This window comes from Ambystoma mexicanum, chromosome 5q (genome assembly GCF_040938575.1).
Source record: "Ambystoma mexicanum isolate Mex_15411 chromosome 5q, UKY_AmexF1_1, whole genome shotgun sequence".
In the NCBI taxonomy this organism is placed as follows: Eukaryota; Metazoa; Chordata; class Amphibia; order Caudata; family Ambystomatidae; genus Ambystoma; species Ambystoma mexicanum.
This window is the reverse complement of record NC_090933.1, coordinates 767,558,903-767,578,024: the sequence shown is the minus strand read 5'-3', so window position 1 is coordinate 767,578,024 and position 19,122 is coordinate 767,558,903. Positions and strand designations below refer to the sequence as shown.

General features: G+C 43.3%; 1 protein-coding gene across 1 annotated transcript in view; it reads left to right on the top strand.

The window, feature by feature from the left end:
• The window catches only part of IL7 (interleukin 7), a 405,016-nt gene that overhangs the window by 335,977 nt on the left and 49,917 nt on the right, over window positions 1-19,122 (top strand). Inside the window, exon 4 of the mRNA XM_069621245.1 lies at window positions 10,510-10,650. Within this exon, the coding sequence (XP_069477346.1) occupies window positions 10,510-10,650 (141 nt within the window). The remainder of the gene's footprint in view (window positions 1-10,509; window positions 10,651-19,122) is intronic.

The window sequence follows — 19,122 nt, the reverse complement described above, 5'->3', positions numbered from 1 at the left end:
CTTTGTGATAAAACTGCCCCCATAGCAAGGCTAGAAGCATCCGTTTCCACGATGTAGGGGAGTTCTGGGCGAGGATGTTTTAGAACAGGTGCAGAAATGAATTTAGCTTTTAAGTCCTGAAAAGCTTGTTCTGCTTCAGTAGACCACTCAAAACGTTTGTTCTTCTTTAACAGAGCGGTTATGGGCTGGACTATCCGAGAGAATTCAGGAATGAATCTGCGGTAAAAGTTAGCAAAGCCTAACATGCTTTGAACTCCTTTTACAGAGGTTGGTGATGGCCACTTAATGATTGCATCGACTTTCTTTGAATCCATATGGACTCCGTCAGGTGACAATATGAATCCCAGGAACTCAACTTCAGTTGCGTTGAAAACGCATTTTTCGAGCTTAGCAAAAAGGTTATGTTGACGTAATCTCTCGAGAACCTCTTTGACGTGTCTCTGGTGTTCCTCTTCAGATGATGAATAGACGAGGATGTCATCAATGTAGACAACAACACACACATCTATGAGTTCTCTAAGGACATCGTTCATAAAATACTGAAAAGCGGCAGGAGCGTTACAAAGTCCAAAGGGCATCACTTGATATTCGAACAGCCCATACTTGGTGCGGAATGCCGTCTTCCATTCATCGCCCTCTTTTATTCGTACCAAGTGGTAGGCTCCTCTGAGATCCAACTTTGTATAAATACATGTGTCTTTGACTTGGTCCAGGAGTTCAGGGATCAAAGGTAACGGGTATCTGTTTTTAACGGTGATTTGATTCAGGGCGCGGTAATCTATGCAAGTCCTAAGGTCTCCTTCCTTTTTCGGAACGAAGAACAAAGCCGAGGAAGCTGGAGATTTTGAAGGACGGATAAACCCGTTAGCTAGGTATTGGTCCAGATATTGTCTGAGGTGAAGATTCTCTGGCTCGGTGAGGGCATAAATCCTACTACAAGGAGGAGTTGTTCCGGGTATCAGGTCTATTTGACAGTCGTAGGACCTATGAGGAGGCAGGGCGTTAGCTTGGTCCATCCGAAAGACGTCTTGGAATTCCTGGTATTCGGGAGGTAATTTGGGAACCTCGGAAGAGATCGCTGCCAGTGAAACATCAGGCCGAGGATAACAAGTGGTAAAACATTCTGGAAACTGAACCGTCTTTGCTCGCCAATCGATCTGAGGATTGTGCTTCTCTAACCAAGGAATTCCCAGAATGATCTGGAACTGAGGGGCCTTGATCACATCGAACATGATTTTCTCCCGGTGTCCATCTAGGCTCACTAACGTCACTTCTTGGGTGGCATGTGTTACTGGTCCGGAGGCTATCTCCGTGCCATCCACTGTAGTAATGACGTCTTTTACTGCCTTAGGGACAAGAGGTAGATTCATCCTTGATACCATTTCATGGTCCAAATAATTACCGATTGCTCCGCTGTCGATGTAAGCTTCAATTGCATGCAAACGATCCAGACGTTCTGGGCTAATGAGGACCATAGGCACCACGAAATGCGAGGTCACGGGACAGATTTTAACGCTCGGCAAGAGGACCTCTACACTTGTCGGGCTAGGTCGTTTCCCTGCTCAAAATTTTGGGTACAGGTATCTGCGGCTCCTACAGCCTTCTTAGCTGGTTTCACTGGGCAGTCTCGAAGAAAGTGCCCCGAGTTTCCGCAATAGAGGCATAATTGCAGCTGTCTTCTTCTTTCCCGCTCCTTTTGAGTTAAAGGTCCTTTCATGCCCCCTAGTTGCATGGGTTCCACGGTGTCGGCTCCCCTAGTAGAGGTCTGTGGTTTAGGAAATACTCGGGTATCAAATTTGGAACGATCAGCCTTCCTGTTCTGTAATCGGTGGTCTAATTGGACAACTAAGTCAATATAGTCTGAGCATTCTTGTGGAGGATTCACAATTTGAGCTAACACATCCTTGAGCTCTCCACGCAGGCCTCTGTAGAAAAGCGTTATTCTTTTATCCTCCGGCCATTGAGTTTCCACTATCAGTCTATTGAATGAGGCAATATAAATCAAGAGGTCTTGATTACCCTGTCGTAACGAAAGGAGTTCATTGTCCAAGGCCTGCCCCTGGGCATGTCTTGCGAACAGTTTCTCCATGCTGGACTGGAAGGCCTGAAAATCGTGAAGGACCGGATCATCCTGAGTGACCAAAGGGATCGACCAATCTGCGGCACTGCCACTGAGATAAGAAAGCACGAAAGCCACTTTGGTCTGGTCTGTTGGAAAGGCAGCTGGGCGACATAAGAAGTGTAGGCGGCACTGGTTGATAAACACTGCAAATTTCTTTGGGTCACCAGAAAAGCGTTCGGGTGGAACCAAAGGCACATTACCGGGTAGATTGATTTGCACTGGATTTGAGGATGCTGAAGGGTAACTTACTCCTGGAGCGGGCAAAGGAGTCTGTCCTGCCTGCGTTTGTAGTAATTGCCTAGCAAGGTCCTCCGTTCGCTCCTTGGATATTATCAGCTCTCTTCTCAAAGAGTTTGTTTCCTGACGAGCTGCATGTACCTCTGCTCTTAGTTCCCCAAGCAATCGGGCCAGTTGGTCTGTGTCCGAGGTTTCCATTGCGCCTGGGTAGGAGTTTTGTGGTGGGCTTCGCGTTCTGTAACGCTCACCTGATTCCCACGGAGGCGCTGGTCTAGGCAGGAAGGAGTCTGTGACTCGAAAAGTGATGTGCAGGACTCGATTGGCTTCTGGGGCTGAGCCTCTTCGCACTGTGTGTCGAACTCGAAGGGTGAGATTTCTGCAGATGAAAGAATATATGGGGTTAAAGATCTGGGCAATTGAGTGTCCTTCTCTCTCTCTCTCTCTCTCTCTCTCTCGTCTAAGCTTCTCCGTAGAGCCCCCAGGCCAACGTGCTCACCTTAGATAGGTGAATGCTGGGCTCTCCATCTGCGTCTGGTGCAGGGTGCCGTTGCCAGTTCCTTCACTGGGTGAAACGTAGGCCTCTTAACATCAGAGGATCGCAACCGCCGTTAACAGCACGAGCGGTGAGTTTCCGGACACCTTTTAGTCCATATAGTCTTTAGGTGCGTGGACACGTAAGTATTGAACAGGGCTCGGAATAATGCTTTGTTCTATTTGTTTTGCAGGGCTCTAGCGTTAGAAGATGGAATGAAGAGAGCCAAAGCTGGAGCCAGAGCCTTGGAAAGGAGCGCTTGGAAATGCGTGAGTAAATGCAAGCGCTTTAACTGTCTCTTTCATTCACAGCTGTGAGTTCGTGCTGAAGAGGTGATGGAAAACGCCGGAGTAGCTGCAGGCGCTCTATTGTGGAGAGCGCGATGGGCGTAAGTAAATACCTGTCTAATGTCTCTTCTTTTGTCTTTCAGATGCTGGGTTGCAGTGTTGAAAACATCCGGAATTCGCGGATTGCCGGTAAGTAATACCTCTGCTTTTGTCTCCACAGGCGGAGGTGCAGCGTGAAGAAATGATCGCTGCCGATGGACCAGGTAAGGAATGCGTTGCATGTGAAGTCGTCGTGCTAACCTGTTGTTTCTTGTCTTTTACAGGCGCTGCTGAAGACTGGATACTGGAATGGTAAGTATTGTTCTTGCAGGTACAGGATCGGAAGAAGAAAAGCTGGAACAGACTTGGTGAGCGTTCTGCTGCAGATGCAGAATAACGTGAAGCACGCTTCATCAATCGGGTGTGGTTTAAATAGCCTAGGAGTGATGAGGCGTCTTCCTCCACGGCCCCGCCTAGGTAAGAAAAGAGTTCCTGTTCCAGAAGAGTTCCAGTGTTGTATCCAGGGCGTGGAGCTTGCCCCGCCCAGGTAAGAAAATAGTTCTGGCTTACAGAGGATTCCTATGTAGCTGGTAAGTAAGCAGCATGGTCTGCTGCAGGTAAGTCCACCCAAGCATCTTCACACATATTATGAGCCCGGCGCTTCCAGTGCCGGGACCGATGGCTTTGATGAGCCTGGTGCCACCGGCGCCTGGACAAGGTCCAAAAGGTCCCAGTAGGGACCGGCTGGTGCCTAGGCTTAGGATTAGGGGCCTGCTTCCAAGGACGTTGGGCTGGTGCTGGCTCCTTGGAAGCAGTGATCATGACAGCCGTATCCCTCCAATCTGCATGGGTTCTAGAGCATTTTCAGGTACACGGGGTGTGTTTTCCCTTGGTCGAACATACACGGTCCGAGGGTCCGTCTTAGACCGGTCTGCCTTTCGGGCCTGCAACCGATGGTCTAGCTGCACAACCAGATTTATGAATTCTGCACAGTCTCTGGGTGGATCAACCACCTGGGATAAGACGTCCTTAAATTCGCCTCATAAGCCTTGATGGAATAACATGGTTCTTTTGTTTTCTGGCCACCTAGCTTCGGCAACCAGTCTGTTGAAGCTAGCAATGTATGTTAACAAGTCCTGATTCCCCTGTCGGAGGGACAAGAGTTCATTGTCTACTGCTTGTTCCTGGTTATGGCGAGCAAAAAGTTTTTCCATTTCTCTCTGGAACCCCCCAAAGTCATGTAATAGAGGATCGTCATGGGTTTTCAATGGTACCGACCAATCTGCTAAAGATGCTAAAGATGAAGACTACAGGTAAGATGCTGCTACTAATGATGTTCCTTTTGTCTGCTTGCAGGTTCTGCTTCTCCGAGGTTCGAGGGAATAGCTGGACACGGTGAGCGTCACGTTGCAAGCTGCAAAGTAACGCGAAGCGTGTTGTCTTGCTCGGGTGTGGTTTCAATAGCCCCAACAAAATAGTCCAGGAAAAGTAGTCCCTAGGCTACCACACCCAAAACACTAGACCGCATAGCTTGGTTCTTAGGAACCAAGCTATGTGGATGCCTCCATGTTGGCTGACAATACAATAAAGTAGTTCCCAATCACATTGTTTTTCATGGTGTATGAGCCTGGCACCATAGGCGCCAGGACTGGCCCCATGAGGGCTTTTGAAGAGGATGCCAGGCTCTAGAGGCCTGAGTCCTGACTCCACCTGGCCAATGGGTTTGCCAGAGGGGGTTTTGGGTGAGGGTCGTAACAATAACTCTCTCATTACCTCGATCTCTTTGAGTTAAGATAGTACCTAGACCCTTACAACTTGCATCCACTGTTATTATTGACTTCTTTCCCGGAATGTACCCTCCTAACAAAGGTGCCTCCAGAATGCCTTTTTTAATTTCTTCTATAGCTTGATCCTGAACTGCTGTCCACTGAAATTTTAATTAATTTTTCAAGAGTGGTTGAGTGATTTCTGTGAAACCTTCAATAAATGTATTATAATATTCAGAAAAACCTAAAAATGAATGTAACTGTTCCTAGGTGGAGGTGCTTCCACTGCTCTCATAGGCTTTTCCTTTGGCCTTCATCATGCCTTAAATAATGTATGTGCTAAATAATCCACTTTCTACCTATTTTGCATTTGGTGTGCTCCAATGTAAGTCCTTCCTCCTCTAACTTCCTCAAAACGGTGTACATTTTCTCATCATGCCGATCCTTTCCTTGCCCATATAATAAAATATCATCTTGAAATTACTTGCACTACCATCATCTTGTCAACCATGTGAGTCATCGCCCTCTAAATTACTGCTGCAGCTAACACCAGACCAAACAGCATTCTCCATACCTATACATCCCAAATTGTGTAATAAATGTAGCGTACTTTTTGGAATCCTGGTGTAGCTGAATTTGAAGATATGCTGCTGAAAAATCAATAGTGGACAATACATCAGCATTTCCAACCAAATTTAACATTTCTGATATCACTGGCAAAGGATTATTTTCCACTATGATATTTTTGTTTAAATCTCTCATGTCCATACCTGGTCTCACTTTCCCATTAGACTTTCTTTCCACCACAATAGGAAAAGCCCACTGTAACACTTCTACCGCCTCAATTATCCCCTCCTATCTCAATCTCTCTAATTCCTTTTTTACTTCTCTCATTGAAATAGGAATGTGTCTCAATGAATGCATTACTGGTTTCACTCCCCCTTTTAGTTAAATTTTATGACAATATCCTCTAAGTCTTCTAATTTATTCTTTAAACACATTTGGAAACAATTCCTTTTCCCTTCTTTCTAACATTTTCCTTTCCCTTCTTTCTAACATTCCAGCATATTATTCATTTCTCACCACAACCGATATTCGCAGCCTAACACATTCACACCCTTTTTCGCAACGTAGACTTTCACTTTCACCATTCTTCCTTTAAACTCTATTAACGTCTATTGTACCCTAAAATTTGAATTGCAGAACCTTCAAATTCTCCTGGATTTTTGATATCTGATTTCATCAACTCATTTTTGTAACCCTTCTTGCATAGTTCCATACATTTGTGAGTATGGTATATGGAGATCCCGTGTCCACCATGAGTTCTGACAATAAACCATCAATCTTAAAAGTACATTTTGGAGCTTTCATCCACTCCTTGAACCATGGTTATAACTCCCACGTCTTGCTCTTCTCCATCTTCTTCCTCTTCTTCTTGCACCCATCTCACTTTGCTAGGATGACCTCCTAGTCTCTGGTTTCTACACACAATTCCAAAATATCCCCTCATTCCGCAATTGGAGCATGTTTGGTTTAAAGACGGACATGCATTTAAATTTGCGTAATGTCCCTTCTTCCCACAAAAATAACATCTTCATTTCAGAAAATGTGGCTTCTATACTCCTAGCTAAAATCTGGAGACATGTTTTTGTTCTTCTCCACTCTTATACACAATTTCCTTTTGCTTAGATTCAAATGTTTTTTTCCCTTCATTCTGCTTCACTGACGTTACTTGCACAGACTTCATCGAATCCTTTTCCTTCTCTTTAATTGCCTTAGAACAAATGGTGGTATGTTCCACCTTCTTTGCAATTGCTATAGTTTCTTCTAGAGAAAGATCACTGCACAATCACAGTCTTTCTTGTATGATGGTACTATCTGTATGCATTATGATTTAATCTCTTATAAGATCATCTTGTGTCATTCCTCTACCAAAATTGCATGCTATTGACAGCTTTTTCAAAGCACTTACATATTCATCTATTGTTTCTTCCATTTCTTGTTTTCGCAAATAAAAGTAATATCTATTCACTGCAACGTTCATTTTAGGGTAATAATATATGTCCAATTGCTTCAGTGCATTTTCATACTAATTTCTGCCTTCACCTTCTCCTAATCTCAAGGGTGTAAATTCCCCAAAAATATATTCTCCTAAGCAAGCGTCTGCAATAATAGAGTCTTATTCTTGGCTGGTGCAAGTTGCTCATTGTCAATCGTACTGACATAGTTTACCCAGTACTCATTTGATTCCATCCACGGTACTGCAGATTCTCCTTTTGTGGCTAAAAAAGATTGTGGTTGATGGTTTCCTTGTTGTTGTTGAATTTTTCTTTTTTTGTGAAATATAAAACAGCCCAACTAAAAGATAGAGAAAAATAATGTGCTTTTGTTGATGGCGAGACATTGCTTGTAGTTCTCTCTATAATTCGCATTCAATGTCTTCGTTTGATGTGTTCCTTTGTGTCATGGCTCATTGAGACATGAAATATTGTGATTTTTCAAAATGGCATGCACCAATACATTGATGGGTCCCTTCCTCTGATAGACCCTGATGATCCTGATCTAAGCGACCGTCTCCGTGGCTCTTCCTCTAGCCCTCGCACAATGTCCCCATCTCTCGATGCTCGAACCATTGCCTGCCTGTCTTCTTATGTATACAGTGCCCGCTGCTCTGGTTACTGTCTAATGTGTGCCCAATTCTGACACGCTCTCCTCAAATGAAATGGAGCATCATCATGCCCTGTAGGGTTGCTTTCCATCGTGTAACTGGTTCCTCCACTCACTGGTTCCTTTTCCTTCACTCATCGACACATTTTTAGGTGGAAAGAAGTCACGCCAACTAGGTAAAAATGTGTGTATCTTCTCTTTTATTTATTCCAGCATTTATCTCACAACCCTGCGGACACCTCTCTGCCAATCTCCCGGTGTACGGTACACACACCCTCGCCAAGCTCTTCCTGCTCTGCTCCTTTCAATCCCAGCCTTATAGATCATTCATACCCACATTCATATATCGACATTCAACTCCTACTTGTCATTCTACACACACTATAATTACCATTGATTTGTGCACTCCATCCATCACCTTTCAGTTGTGCTTGCTACCTCCGCACCTCCTACTGAAGAGACATGGATTCCCCAAGTTTAACTCACCTTGATTATCTAAGATAAGCCCATGTATTTGTGGAGGCTCATATTGTGTTGTTGTGATGCGAAGCCTCTAATAAAAATCCAGTGAGAATTTCAGTGCCATTGGGACAAGGGAATCCGTGACAACTAGTTTGAGAGGGGCACTGGAAATTCCTGCAGAAGGAACAGGAAATGAAAGAGGGAGATTTGAGAAATGCAGGCTAATTTACAGAAGGACTGCAAACCCCATTTGGCATGACAAATCGAATCACTAGAACTCTATGAATGTCCTGACTGCAGCCCTGCAAAACGTCCAGGGCAAAGGTTTAGCTCTGATCCCATCATGCATCCTGTAGAGAAGTGTCTGTTTCTGCTAACTCTGGGTCCAGTTTCCAGCTGTAAAACAGTGGAATACTTGTATTTAGCCAAGATACTAAAATATAGGTCTATTCACAACACTATTGTCCATAATTGACTGGCACATTTCCATGTAAATACTTCAGTTTACAGACTGCTTTGTTAAAATTAACATCCGGTACAATGCAACAATGCAAATGCATGACAATGAGCCAGTCTACATTAACCTCCCATTGGCCCGAATAAAAAATGCCAAGGACTCTTAGCCAGATCCGCCATGTGTTGTTTAATGTTGCGCCTTCCAAATAGTTGAAGAAAGAATAAAGTGCTAACATTTGGTCCATCCGGAGCAGAAATTAATCCTGAGCCCTCTATTTCATGGAATCCATAATTTTAAAGGAGCCTGAAACCAATCCTAAATTATTGATATGCAAGGACAGTTACCTTACTTGCATTTACTGCCAAGTCAAGTAACTGCCAGATGGGGCTCTGCAGCATCTCCCGTGGCACCGTGAAAGGTGGTTAGGGCTCGAGACAGAGGGGGATTAATCCTGGGCCGGGCTGCTGCAATCCAGGGATTCCATAGCCCTTTTACACTGACATCTCCTGACTGCAAGTGAAGATTATCCTCTGTGTGGTGCAACAAGTCTAAATCTAATTCTATTCTGTTTATTTGCAGCTTTAGTCAGGTCATGATATTCTTACAAAAAGGCGGCATTGTATTGGTCCTTTCTGTCTTCTCCCCGGAAATGCAATTCGCTGTTTCTTTAATGTGTTCAGAACCAACTGAGGTTCAAGCCACATATCTCCTGAGCTTGCCCGTCTCGGATATAGTCTCTTTTTACTACAGGGGACCTTCACTTGGTTCACAAGGGCATGCTGGCCCACACATTCTAACCCCTGGAATGGATTTCCATGAGCATTTTGTCTTATAAAGGCTTGTTCTTGGTAGCTATGCCTTCGACTCATCAGGTTTTGTGCTCTCATTTGCAAGCCATCATTCTTGCAATTCTTGCCAAAAAGAATTGCTATGCCCTGTGCCCCTCTTTCAGCCTAAGTTCATGGCAGATTCTACGTCTATAAAAACATTGTGGTCAGATGAGTTGGCACACATCTCCCACTCCTGACCATGATGTTGTTAGAGTTGTGAAGGATCATGCCACTATGTCACATCAGTGTGATTGCCTATTTTTGTTCAGGTTTGGTCCAGTTCTTTCTGGAAAGAAGTAGACTACTGCGACCTTTAGGTGCATCCAATTACCTTAGCAAGTCAGGTACCTGACCTTGCACACTCAGGTGCAGTACAAGGTCAATCCACATCTGCAATATCTTCTTCTTAAAGGATTTGGAACTGGGTGATATTTTCAGAGGCCACATGGGTCTCTCCTACTAGCAACACATTCATAGTCCAACACAATGTGTATGTGGATTACTTAGGCCCACTTTGGGTCCACGGTGCTTTCTTGTATTAATTAATGAACATGTACTACACTGGACTACACTTGATTTTGTGTAAAGACACTTGTGCCAGTCTCTTTACTACGGTCTGGCAATATCCTTAAAATGCTTGTTGAATCCTCATTGAAGAAGGGTGATAACCAGGACAATGAGATAATGCCTAGATTACTTGTCAGTAATCTTGATTACTCTATTCCTATTCAAGCCCCATAAATGTTCACCCCAACCCTCCCGAGTGGGATATTGCCTAGGTATGGAGCATTCTGTGGTAGTTGACAGGGTAGAGTGAGGTGGAGTCGTGAAAGTACATTGAGTAAATGGTCATTTATGCACATGCTGTATTCTTCATATGTACTGGTACATTCTATGATTCATAACGCTATTGGATTTAACATTAAATGATGTATAAATGTATAATGTTTTCCTTTCAGGTGACCAACATATTAATCCTCAGCTTTTATAGTAAAAAGGGAAAACACATTAAAACATATTCACATGTTAAGCTCCACTATTTTAAGTAAATGTTTGAAACATATTTCTATGCAAGGCAACAGATGAATCACTATTTTGTATTTGTTTCAGGAAATCAATTCTCTTTCTAAAATGGGGTGTGCTCTGCAACACCTTGCCAACAGAACAAAGCTAACTAATGATTTCAAATGTGGGTTAATTAGCCTTTCGCATCAAACAGAAGAGATGCTGTCTTGCCACTGTGAACATAAGGTAAATTACTAAATGGGTTTATAATTTGGCATTTTAATAACCGTTTAAATGTATTTCAAGTTGCACTTATGAATCTGCCAATACATCTAAAACGTAACAGTAAATGCGTCTAGAGTGGTTCTACGTCGTGAATGATGAAAATAAAAGGGTAAGGGAACAGAAAGAAAGACATACTGGATGTTTAGAACGCCTAAACGAGGAAATAACTACTACTATGACCTGTTCATTTCCCAAATGTAGATGTCACTGTTTTGTAGTGCAATGCCCTACACAGGATATGTACACACTAGGGAGACATGTTATAGAAACCTTGCATTTGTGCAAGTTTAGCTGGCACTAAAGTAAAACCTGCCCACGTTCAAAATACTTATTTTGTAATGCATGTGTGCACCAGGTCAAATTTATTAGAGTAGAGCAAACATTGCCCTGATTGAAAAATGCATTGAACAAATGTTTTTTTGCAGTAAGGCAATGTTTGCCTTTCTGCTAAATACATTGGCACTGGTGAAACGTTTCTGTAATTCAACCCTGGATGGGCCAAAGTTATAAACCTCCCAAAGTTGCCTTTTTCTATGGTGCAATGTTATTGTTGGTTAGCCAGGAGATTCAAAATTAGGTACTTGTGGAGACATAGATCGTGGAAAGGTGCAGAGCATAGTTCCCGCTCAGTGCCCTTGATCATCAAAGGAAACCAGACCAAAATGGCATGGATCAATCAACATTAAACTGTAAGAGTATAAGGGTGAATATATAACATTTGCACTGTCCCTGTCGGTTTCTATTAAGACAATTCCAATTGAACACACTGCTATATCCAAGACTATTAATGGTATTAACCATTCTAAAGGGCTGCTGTCCATCTCCCTCCTCAACACTTGGTCTGCCCGTTGACACAGTCTTGAAATAGCTGGCCATATCGATGAGCACAAAGTCGACATTTTTACTGTCACTGAAACCTGGCTTTATGAGGCAGCACAGATTTCTGCTGACAATTCCACCCCTGCAGTTTATAAACTGTTCCGGGCAGATAACATTGAGAAAAGAGGAGGTGGCATAGCCTTTTGTGTCAAGGATTCTCTCAATTGTCATGCGGTTTAGACTCCCTATATGGATGGCCGTGCGAATCTCATCCTTAAACTAACAGTTAACTGTAATGTGTCTGTCACCATGCTTGTAGTCTATAGACCCCCGCAGACCCTCTCCTGTTTGGAGAACAACTGCTGGCTATGATTAGCAAGTTTACAAAACTCAATTCTCCTGTTATTTTATTGGGTGATTTCGATGTGTGGGCTGGGGACTCCACTGATACTATGGCAGGCTCCCTGTTGTCAGCTATGGAAGTCCTTGGGTTCTCCCAGCTTGTTAAAACTCACACGCATTTCAGTGGATGGACCCTAGACTGGATCCTGACCCCTAATATTCACAACGTTAATATAGATTCTCTTCCTTGCCCGTGGTCAGATCACTTCGTTGTGAATTCCAATTTCACACTGCCCTCTGCACCTCTCAAGATGGATACTAATCTACGGAGCAAGATCATTTGCTGAGGTTTGAAAAAGATTTTGCTGAATGACTTTTCTGTTCTGGTGTCTGATAAACTTGACACAAAGGGAATTTTTGTCAACACCTCAGTTCTATTACGGCTTCTATTGATATCTTGGCCACAGAAAAAGTAAAAACTGTGGAATTAGAAACCATAAGGAAATCTTGATTTACCGTCAACATCCTTCAAGCTAGAACAATTAAAAGGGCTCAGAACGTAATTGGCGCAAGAATTCCAACGCTCTCACCTTGGACAAATATAAAGCTGCTGTTCATGCCTATAAAAAAGCTATTATTAAAGCCAAGCAAAACAACTATAATATGCGTATTGATAAAGCCAAATCTTCTACAAATGAGCTAATCAAAATACTTAAGGAACTCGAAAATAAACCTTCACCTTTTCCACAGATCATTAAAGACACCATTTGGTGTCATAATATTCAAGAGGAATTTTTGACAAAAACATCTAGTCATCAGGCTAATATTACTAACCAACGTCCTGTTCTATCCAACAGTGTAAAAACACCTACAACTAGTGCCTTCGCTAAATCTTCTGCACTGCCCTCTCTCTCGATACTTGACTTTCAAGGTTCTTCAGAATCAAGGGTCTGGGACATTATCAGGGACCTAAAGCCCACCACTTGTGCAGGGGACCCCCATCCCACTAACATCTTGCAAGACGCCCTGGATGCTACTACTCCATGGATCACCATGGCGATTGATATGTCCTTCTCAGGGGGTGTGGTGCCGGCCTCTATGAAGAATGCTTGGATTACTCCTTTATTGAAAAGGTCCTCCTTGGATCCCGCTAATGCCAAAAACTATCGGCCCATTGTGAATGTATCTTTTCTGGACAAAATTCTTGATAGAGCTGCATATTTACAGCTGCAAATGTGTAGAAGCTAATAAGCTCTTGGGCACTCACCAGCCTGGCTTTAGAACTCTGCATGGGACTGAGACTGCCTTGCTGAACCTCAAGTCTAACATCTCTGCGATAGTTGAGGGAGGTCACCCGGCATTACTCATGTTACTGAAATTCTCTGCCGATTTTGACTTGATCGATCATGATCTGTTATGTGAAAGACTTTTTAACATCGTCAACTGCTCAGAGAGGGCAGCTAATTGGATTACTTCATTTCTAGGTCCCAGAGTATCTAGGGTGTCAGCCGCTGTTTTTGAAGCCCACCCATTCCTCTCCTCCTGCGGGGTGCCACAGGAGTCATGTTTGTCTCACATTTTATTTAACATTTATATTAGACCATTCTTGGATCTTTTAGACAGCCTGGGTGTCGAGTATACTAATTATCCTATTGACATTCAGGTCCTTTTCAAATTGACTGATGTCTATGACACCAACACCAAAACTGTGAATAATCTATTTCAAGAGATCCAAAACTGGATGGCCTATAATTACCTGGCCCTCAATAACAGCAAAACCGAGCTCATCATATTTTACTCAGGTCCGCATCTTAAGAAAATCAATGAAAAGTTTTCTCAGTTTGTTATCATGAATAATATCATTCCTGTCCCCAAAAGTGTGAAAACCTTGGGTGTCACTCTTGACTCTGAACTATCTCTGAAAAAGCATGTCTCTAATGTTCGCTCCTCTTGTGGATTGGTTATCAAACTCCTCTATCAGATGAGTCCCTATCATAAAATGAATAATCGCTCCCTTATTGCCACTCTGCTAATTAATAATCACATAGACTATTGTAACAGCCTAATGATTGATACCTCCAAAGCTAATTTCAAACACTTACAGACTATGAACGGTGCAGTTAGGGCATTTTTTGGCCTAGCTAAATGTGACCATGTTTTGGACCGAAGGAAAGAACTCTATTGGGGACCGATTAAGAACAGAGTGAGATACAAGACTCTGTCCTTGACCTTTAAAATTTCTTCAGTCAGTTGCACCTCTCTATCTGGAAAGAAGATGTTCTTGCGCAAAGCCTTTGAGAACTCTGCGCTCAAGTAATTCATATCTCTTAATCCAAGCTGGCTATCGTCTGGAGATGTTTGGAGGCACATGCTTCGAAGTTAGGACTCTGCTAGAATGGAACTCCTTGCCCCCCTCCTTCCCCGCCCTATTAAATCATCTCCTTCTCGGACTGTTTTTAAGAAAGCTATTAAAACGTTTCTCTTTAATTCTCTGGATTAGATCTTCGTCCTGTCATGTACCTCACCCTGCCTGACCCTAGCCGTCTGTCCTTTGTGTGTGCTCTGAGGCCTACAGGCTTGTAGCGCTCGATACAAATGAAAAATTATAAATACATTTAATATTATTTAAGCTATTTCCCCTTAGCTACATTCTCTTTAGAAGGCTACCCTGATGAAGTGCCATTATGCTTCAAATATATCTGGGTTTGTTTCTACAGTTAATTTTGCTTTTTGTGTGTGTTTATTTTGATGAATTGCTGTGAGGGTTCTTCATTACTGCATGTGAATAGTACACTGTGAAACGGGCAGAGTTTCCTTGATTTTTAATGCCCTGTATAGGGGTAAAAAAAATCAGCTTATGGCTATTTGTTGTAAATCATAATATATGTGTGTCTGTACATATTTACCAAAAAAACCTTAGTTAAGGGGCAGTTAAGTTGTGCAGATTTAATGCAACAAAACACTTGCAATTCAGCGAGTTGGGAAGTCATGACCAGCTTAACTCAGCACGCTCCCCTTGATGTCCCCCAAAATGCAATGTTGCCCATAATGCCATTTTGTATGGCATTGTGAATCCCTTCTCATATAATATATATATATGTGCTACTGGGCTTTGCTGCGGGAACGTGCCGAGTTAAGCCGGCCCTGAGTTTCCCAGTGTGCTGAATTTCAAGGGTTTTGTTGCGTTATGTTTAGTCATCTTAACTGCACTTAGCTAAAGTTTTTTCCTTGAGTTGCAAGGGTTTTGTTATACCATAGTTCGCCCATGCCCACTGTATATTTTAAATTAGTAACAGGCCACTAGCCATGGTCTTCCGACGTGCCCCCCATTTTTTTAAAAGACTAACGAACCAACAGCCATTACCTTCAGAATATTTTAAATCAGTAATGGGCCACTAGCCATGGCCTTTGGCTATGGCCACTGCATTTTTTAAAACACTAACTGGCCACTGGTCATGTCCTTCGGCTGTACCCACTGTTTTCAAAATCACCGCTTCGCCACTTGTGTGCCCACATGCCCACTGTATTTTTGACATCGCTCCCTGGCCACTAGCCCTGGCCTTCAGCCAAGGCCAGTGTACACGGCCTTTGGCCATGCCCACTTTCTATTTTTTTTTAACACTAATAGGCCACTGGCCACGGCCTTCAGCCATCGGCTAGTGACCACAACCTTCAACCATGCCCACTGGATTTTTTACAACACTATAAAGCCTATTCATTTAAAACGCTACCAAGCCATTGCCCATGGCCTTTTGCCATGGCCAGTGATTTTTCACCCCTGACTTCACAGTAGCTGTATGAATATCCTTTTTTTATGAGTTGTTTCCCCATAGCTGTGGCTATAATAGCAATTTACTACATATAGCCGTGATTATCAGTAGTTTTCGGATAGCCGTGATTATCGGAGAAAAACAGTGAGAACATTTTTTTGCCCCTAGACCCCCACTCACTCACCAAGTGCCCCTCTCCTCTTGGCAAGGTCCCTCTACTCCCACAAACTCCCATTTGCCTTTGTAGCCCTCTCCCATACCCCCTCAAACACTTGCTGTTCCGTGTGATGCACTTTCATTGCCCAATATTGTTTTCTTTGCTAGCTCTGATTACTTGACTGTATAACCACGGCTACGGGAAAATGTTCTTGCTGCAAACTCGATCCCTAGCCCACCCCCAAATCCCAAATTTAGCATGGTGCGCCTCCCCCCCCCACACACCTCTAGCCTGATGCCATTTCACAGTTTTCCCTCCTCCAAATGCCACTGTCCGGCTTTTCTTTTTCTAATTTTCGTGGAAATAGCTGAGGCTTTCTCTCGAATTGGGAAGATAAAAGATGGCAGCTTTTTAATTTCTGAAAAGCCTCTCTGTTGCAATTATTTTTTTGAGAGAAAGAGGCACCCCATATTTAAAAAACTAGTGGACAGAATAACCCCAAATCCCACTAAAGGAGCGCCAGTCAATGCTTCGTGCCCAAGTTATTTCATTAAGTTCCCCTTCCCATCTCCAGGTCTCCATTTCACTTTGGAGAGCATTTGGCTACGTCCATCCATTCCCAAAACCATCATACATTTTGACAGCATGTGCAAACCTTTCACAAAAACACCTAGATTTATTCCAAATACCATATGTTTGTATTCTTTATGCTACGGATCCTAAGACTCAAGAGTAGTGGTATTGGATCTGCGTAAATTCTTTTAGCTTAATAGCTTTAACACTGCATAAAACACGTATACAATTATACCATGTTCTTCTTTGATGCCTGGTAACATCCATAAATATTGTCACAAAGATTGGTTTGAATCTGTAACTAATGACCTTAGGAAGTACTGTGTTGTAACAAAGAGCGTGGTCACTAATTGACCTTGTTGTGCTTGCTCTTCTGCCATGTGTCTTCTCATTAAACCGTTTCTAACCTTTTTTCTAATGAACGTGCACTTATTTGCACTAATTTTCACCAGAAAGTGTGCCCGGGTTTCCTTCTACTTACGTGCTTAGTGGAGTTCCGTGTAGAGCACGGTATTGGAAGCTGGTTTATTAGATTATAGCTTCACGTTCACCGTAACTGGAGGCACCTGCTAAGCAAGAGGCTTGGCGCTTCTTGGAAGCAGTTCTGTGGAGTTTTGAGTTCCATAGGAAATCGAAAAAATAATTGCTAATATCTTTGGAACCGTGCGACGGATTGAGCTGACATTTTCCAGACAATTTGATATGCTCAATCCTAAAGTCATTAGTTACAGATTCAAACCAATCTTTGTGACAATATTTATGGATGTTACCAGGCATCAAAGAAGAACATGGTATAATTGTATACGTGTTTTATGCAGTGTTAAAGCTATTAAGCTAAAAGAATTTACGCAGATCCAATACCACTACTCTTGAGTCTTAGGATCCGTAGGATAAAGAATACAAACATATGGTATTTGGAATAAATCTAGGTGTTTTTGTGAAAGGTTTGCACATGCTGTCAAAATGTATGATGGTTTTGGGAATGGATGGACGTAGCCAAATGCTCTCCAAAGTGAAATGGAGACCTGGAGATGGGAAGGGGAACTTAATGAACCACATTGATATGTTGTAGACTGGAGGTTATGCAAAGAGGCTCGGTGCATCGCTGCAGGCCGAAGGTTGACTCGAGAGGGGAGATGCAGTGTAGAGCCCTCGCTCAACACCTACTGGAAGTCAGTAAAATATGCATAGAAAGGTAGATCATAACGCCACCCAGAAACTCATAGAAATGGCATTAAGATTACATTTTAAGAAATGTGTTACCCCGCCACCAGTTAACAAAAAAATAAATGTATTGTAGAAATGTCAGTAGAAATGATTTTAAAATTGCACCTGACCACAATCCCCGTGAATGTTGGCGCTTAAAAGTAGCTACACAGCCTTTTTGTCGTCACTTGGGTACAGGCGCGTTATAAATGCCAGATCATATCACATCATTGATGTCTTGCATATCACCACAAATTACATCATTGATTATATCAGTAGGCCCATGCCCTATAAGTGCTGCACATGGAGCCTGGCCTGCCATCATCCTCGAGGCACATCTTGCAGTGCAAGGCCTGCACAGGCACAACTCTCTTATTCATAATAACAATACCTATATGACTCTCTGGATTCTCCATTCCTCCTGCTTCTAAGTGCTGTTACAGTAGCTGTTATTATTACCCTATTTAATGCAACTCAATTAATCGACCTCAGAAAGGGAGAAGAAATGAGCCGCCCTGCCAGGCCTTCAACTTCCAAATACTCGCTTCCTCCAAGTCAGACCCAGGCAAGTAACCTGTGAGCTCTCTATCTGTGGCCTTACTACCAGCTGGGCTGGGCTGTGTCTACTGGTAGCGCGCCCGAGTTGCTGTCTGCACTTTCTCCCGGGCAAGGAATGAGGCCATAACCTGCAGATGGTGCACCCAGAGCATGGCCGGAAGGCACGCCCCAGCCTCCAGACGTACTACACTGTGCTTCTTTACCTGCCAAAAAGGGATGTCTTTATTCCAACATTTTGTTTACACCAGCACAGGTTGCAGGGGCAGTAAATACACAGTAAAGAATTGTACTGTACTGTGCCTTGCTGCTCAAGATACTTACCTAAAGCTAAAGCTACAGCAGAATGAGAGGAAGGGGCCTTGTGCCGTCAAGACGGGCAGAGTGAGGAGAAAGCAAAGCAGGCAGGTGGCATGCTGCAAGGCGTGTCTGGATGTGAGTAGGAGGGTGCTACAGTAAGAATAGGGGGGTAGGCAAGTCAAGTGGTAAGAGGTGCGGCGGATGCATCTGTGACTGGCAGGGAGCGTAAGTGGGGGTTATGGAGGATTACCCATGTATAAAAAAAGGCCAAATCTGGTGATCCTTCCAGTGCAGGGGAGATAGGCCAATGGGCATCTGTCAAAAAAAGAAATACACAGGCCTGTGCGAGTTGGGAGCGAGCGGGTACTTGATGCCACTGGAATATTTTGGGGAAATATACTCAGCGGAGTCAGGAAAGGCCCTTTTGAAAGCAGCCAAGCCGATGTGGGGACGTAGATTCTGCAAAACATTACCTGTCACCAAGCCATGTGTGTATACCACCATAACCTGGGCATCTGTCCATTATTATACCAATATACATTACTCTTGCTCATTCATCTCCGCCCCTTTCTTCTCCCCACCAGTAAGGTGGAGAATGAGACTTGTCTTCTTTTTGGCATAAAAAGGCAGCAGATTTATTTTCACACATAATAGAAAACACAGCAAACAATTGTGAAAATAGTTCCAGAGGTGCGGCGACTGGTCCGTGTC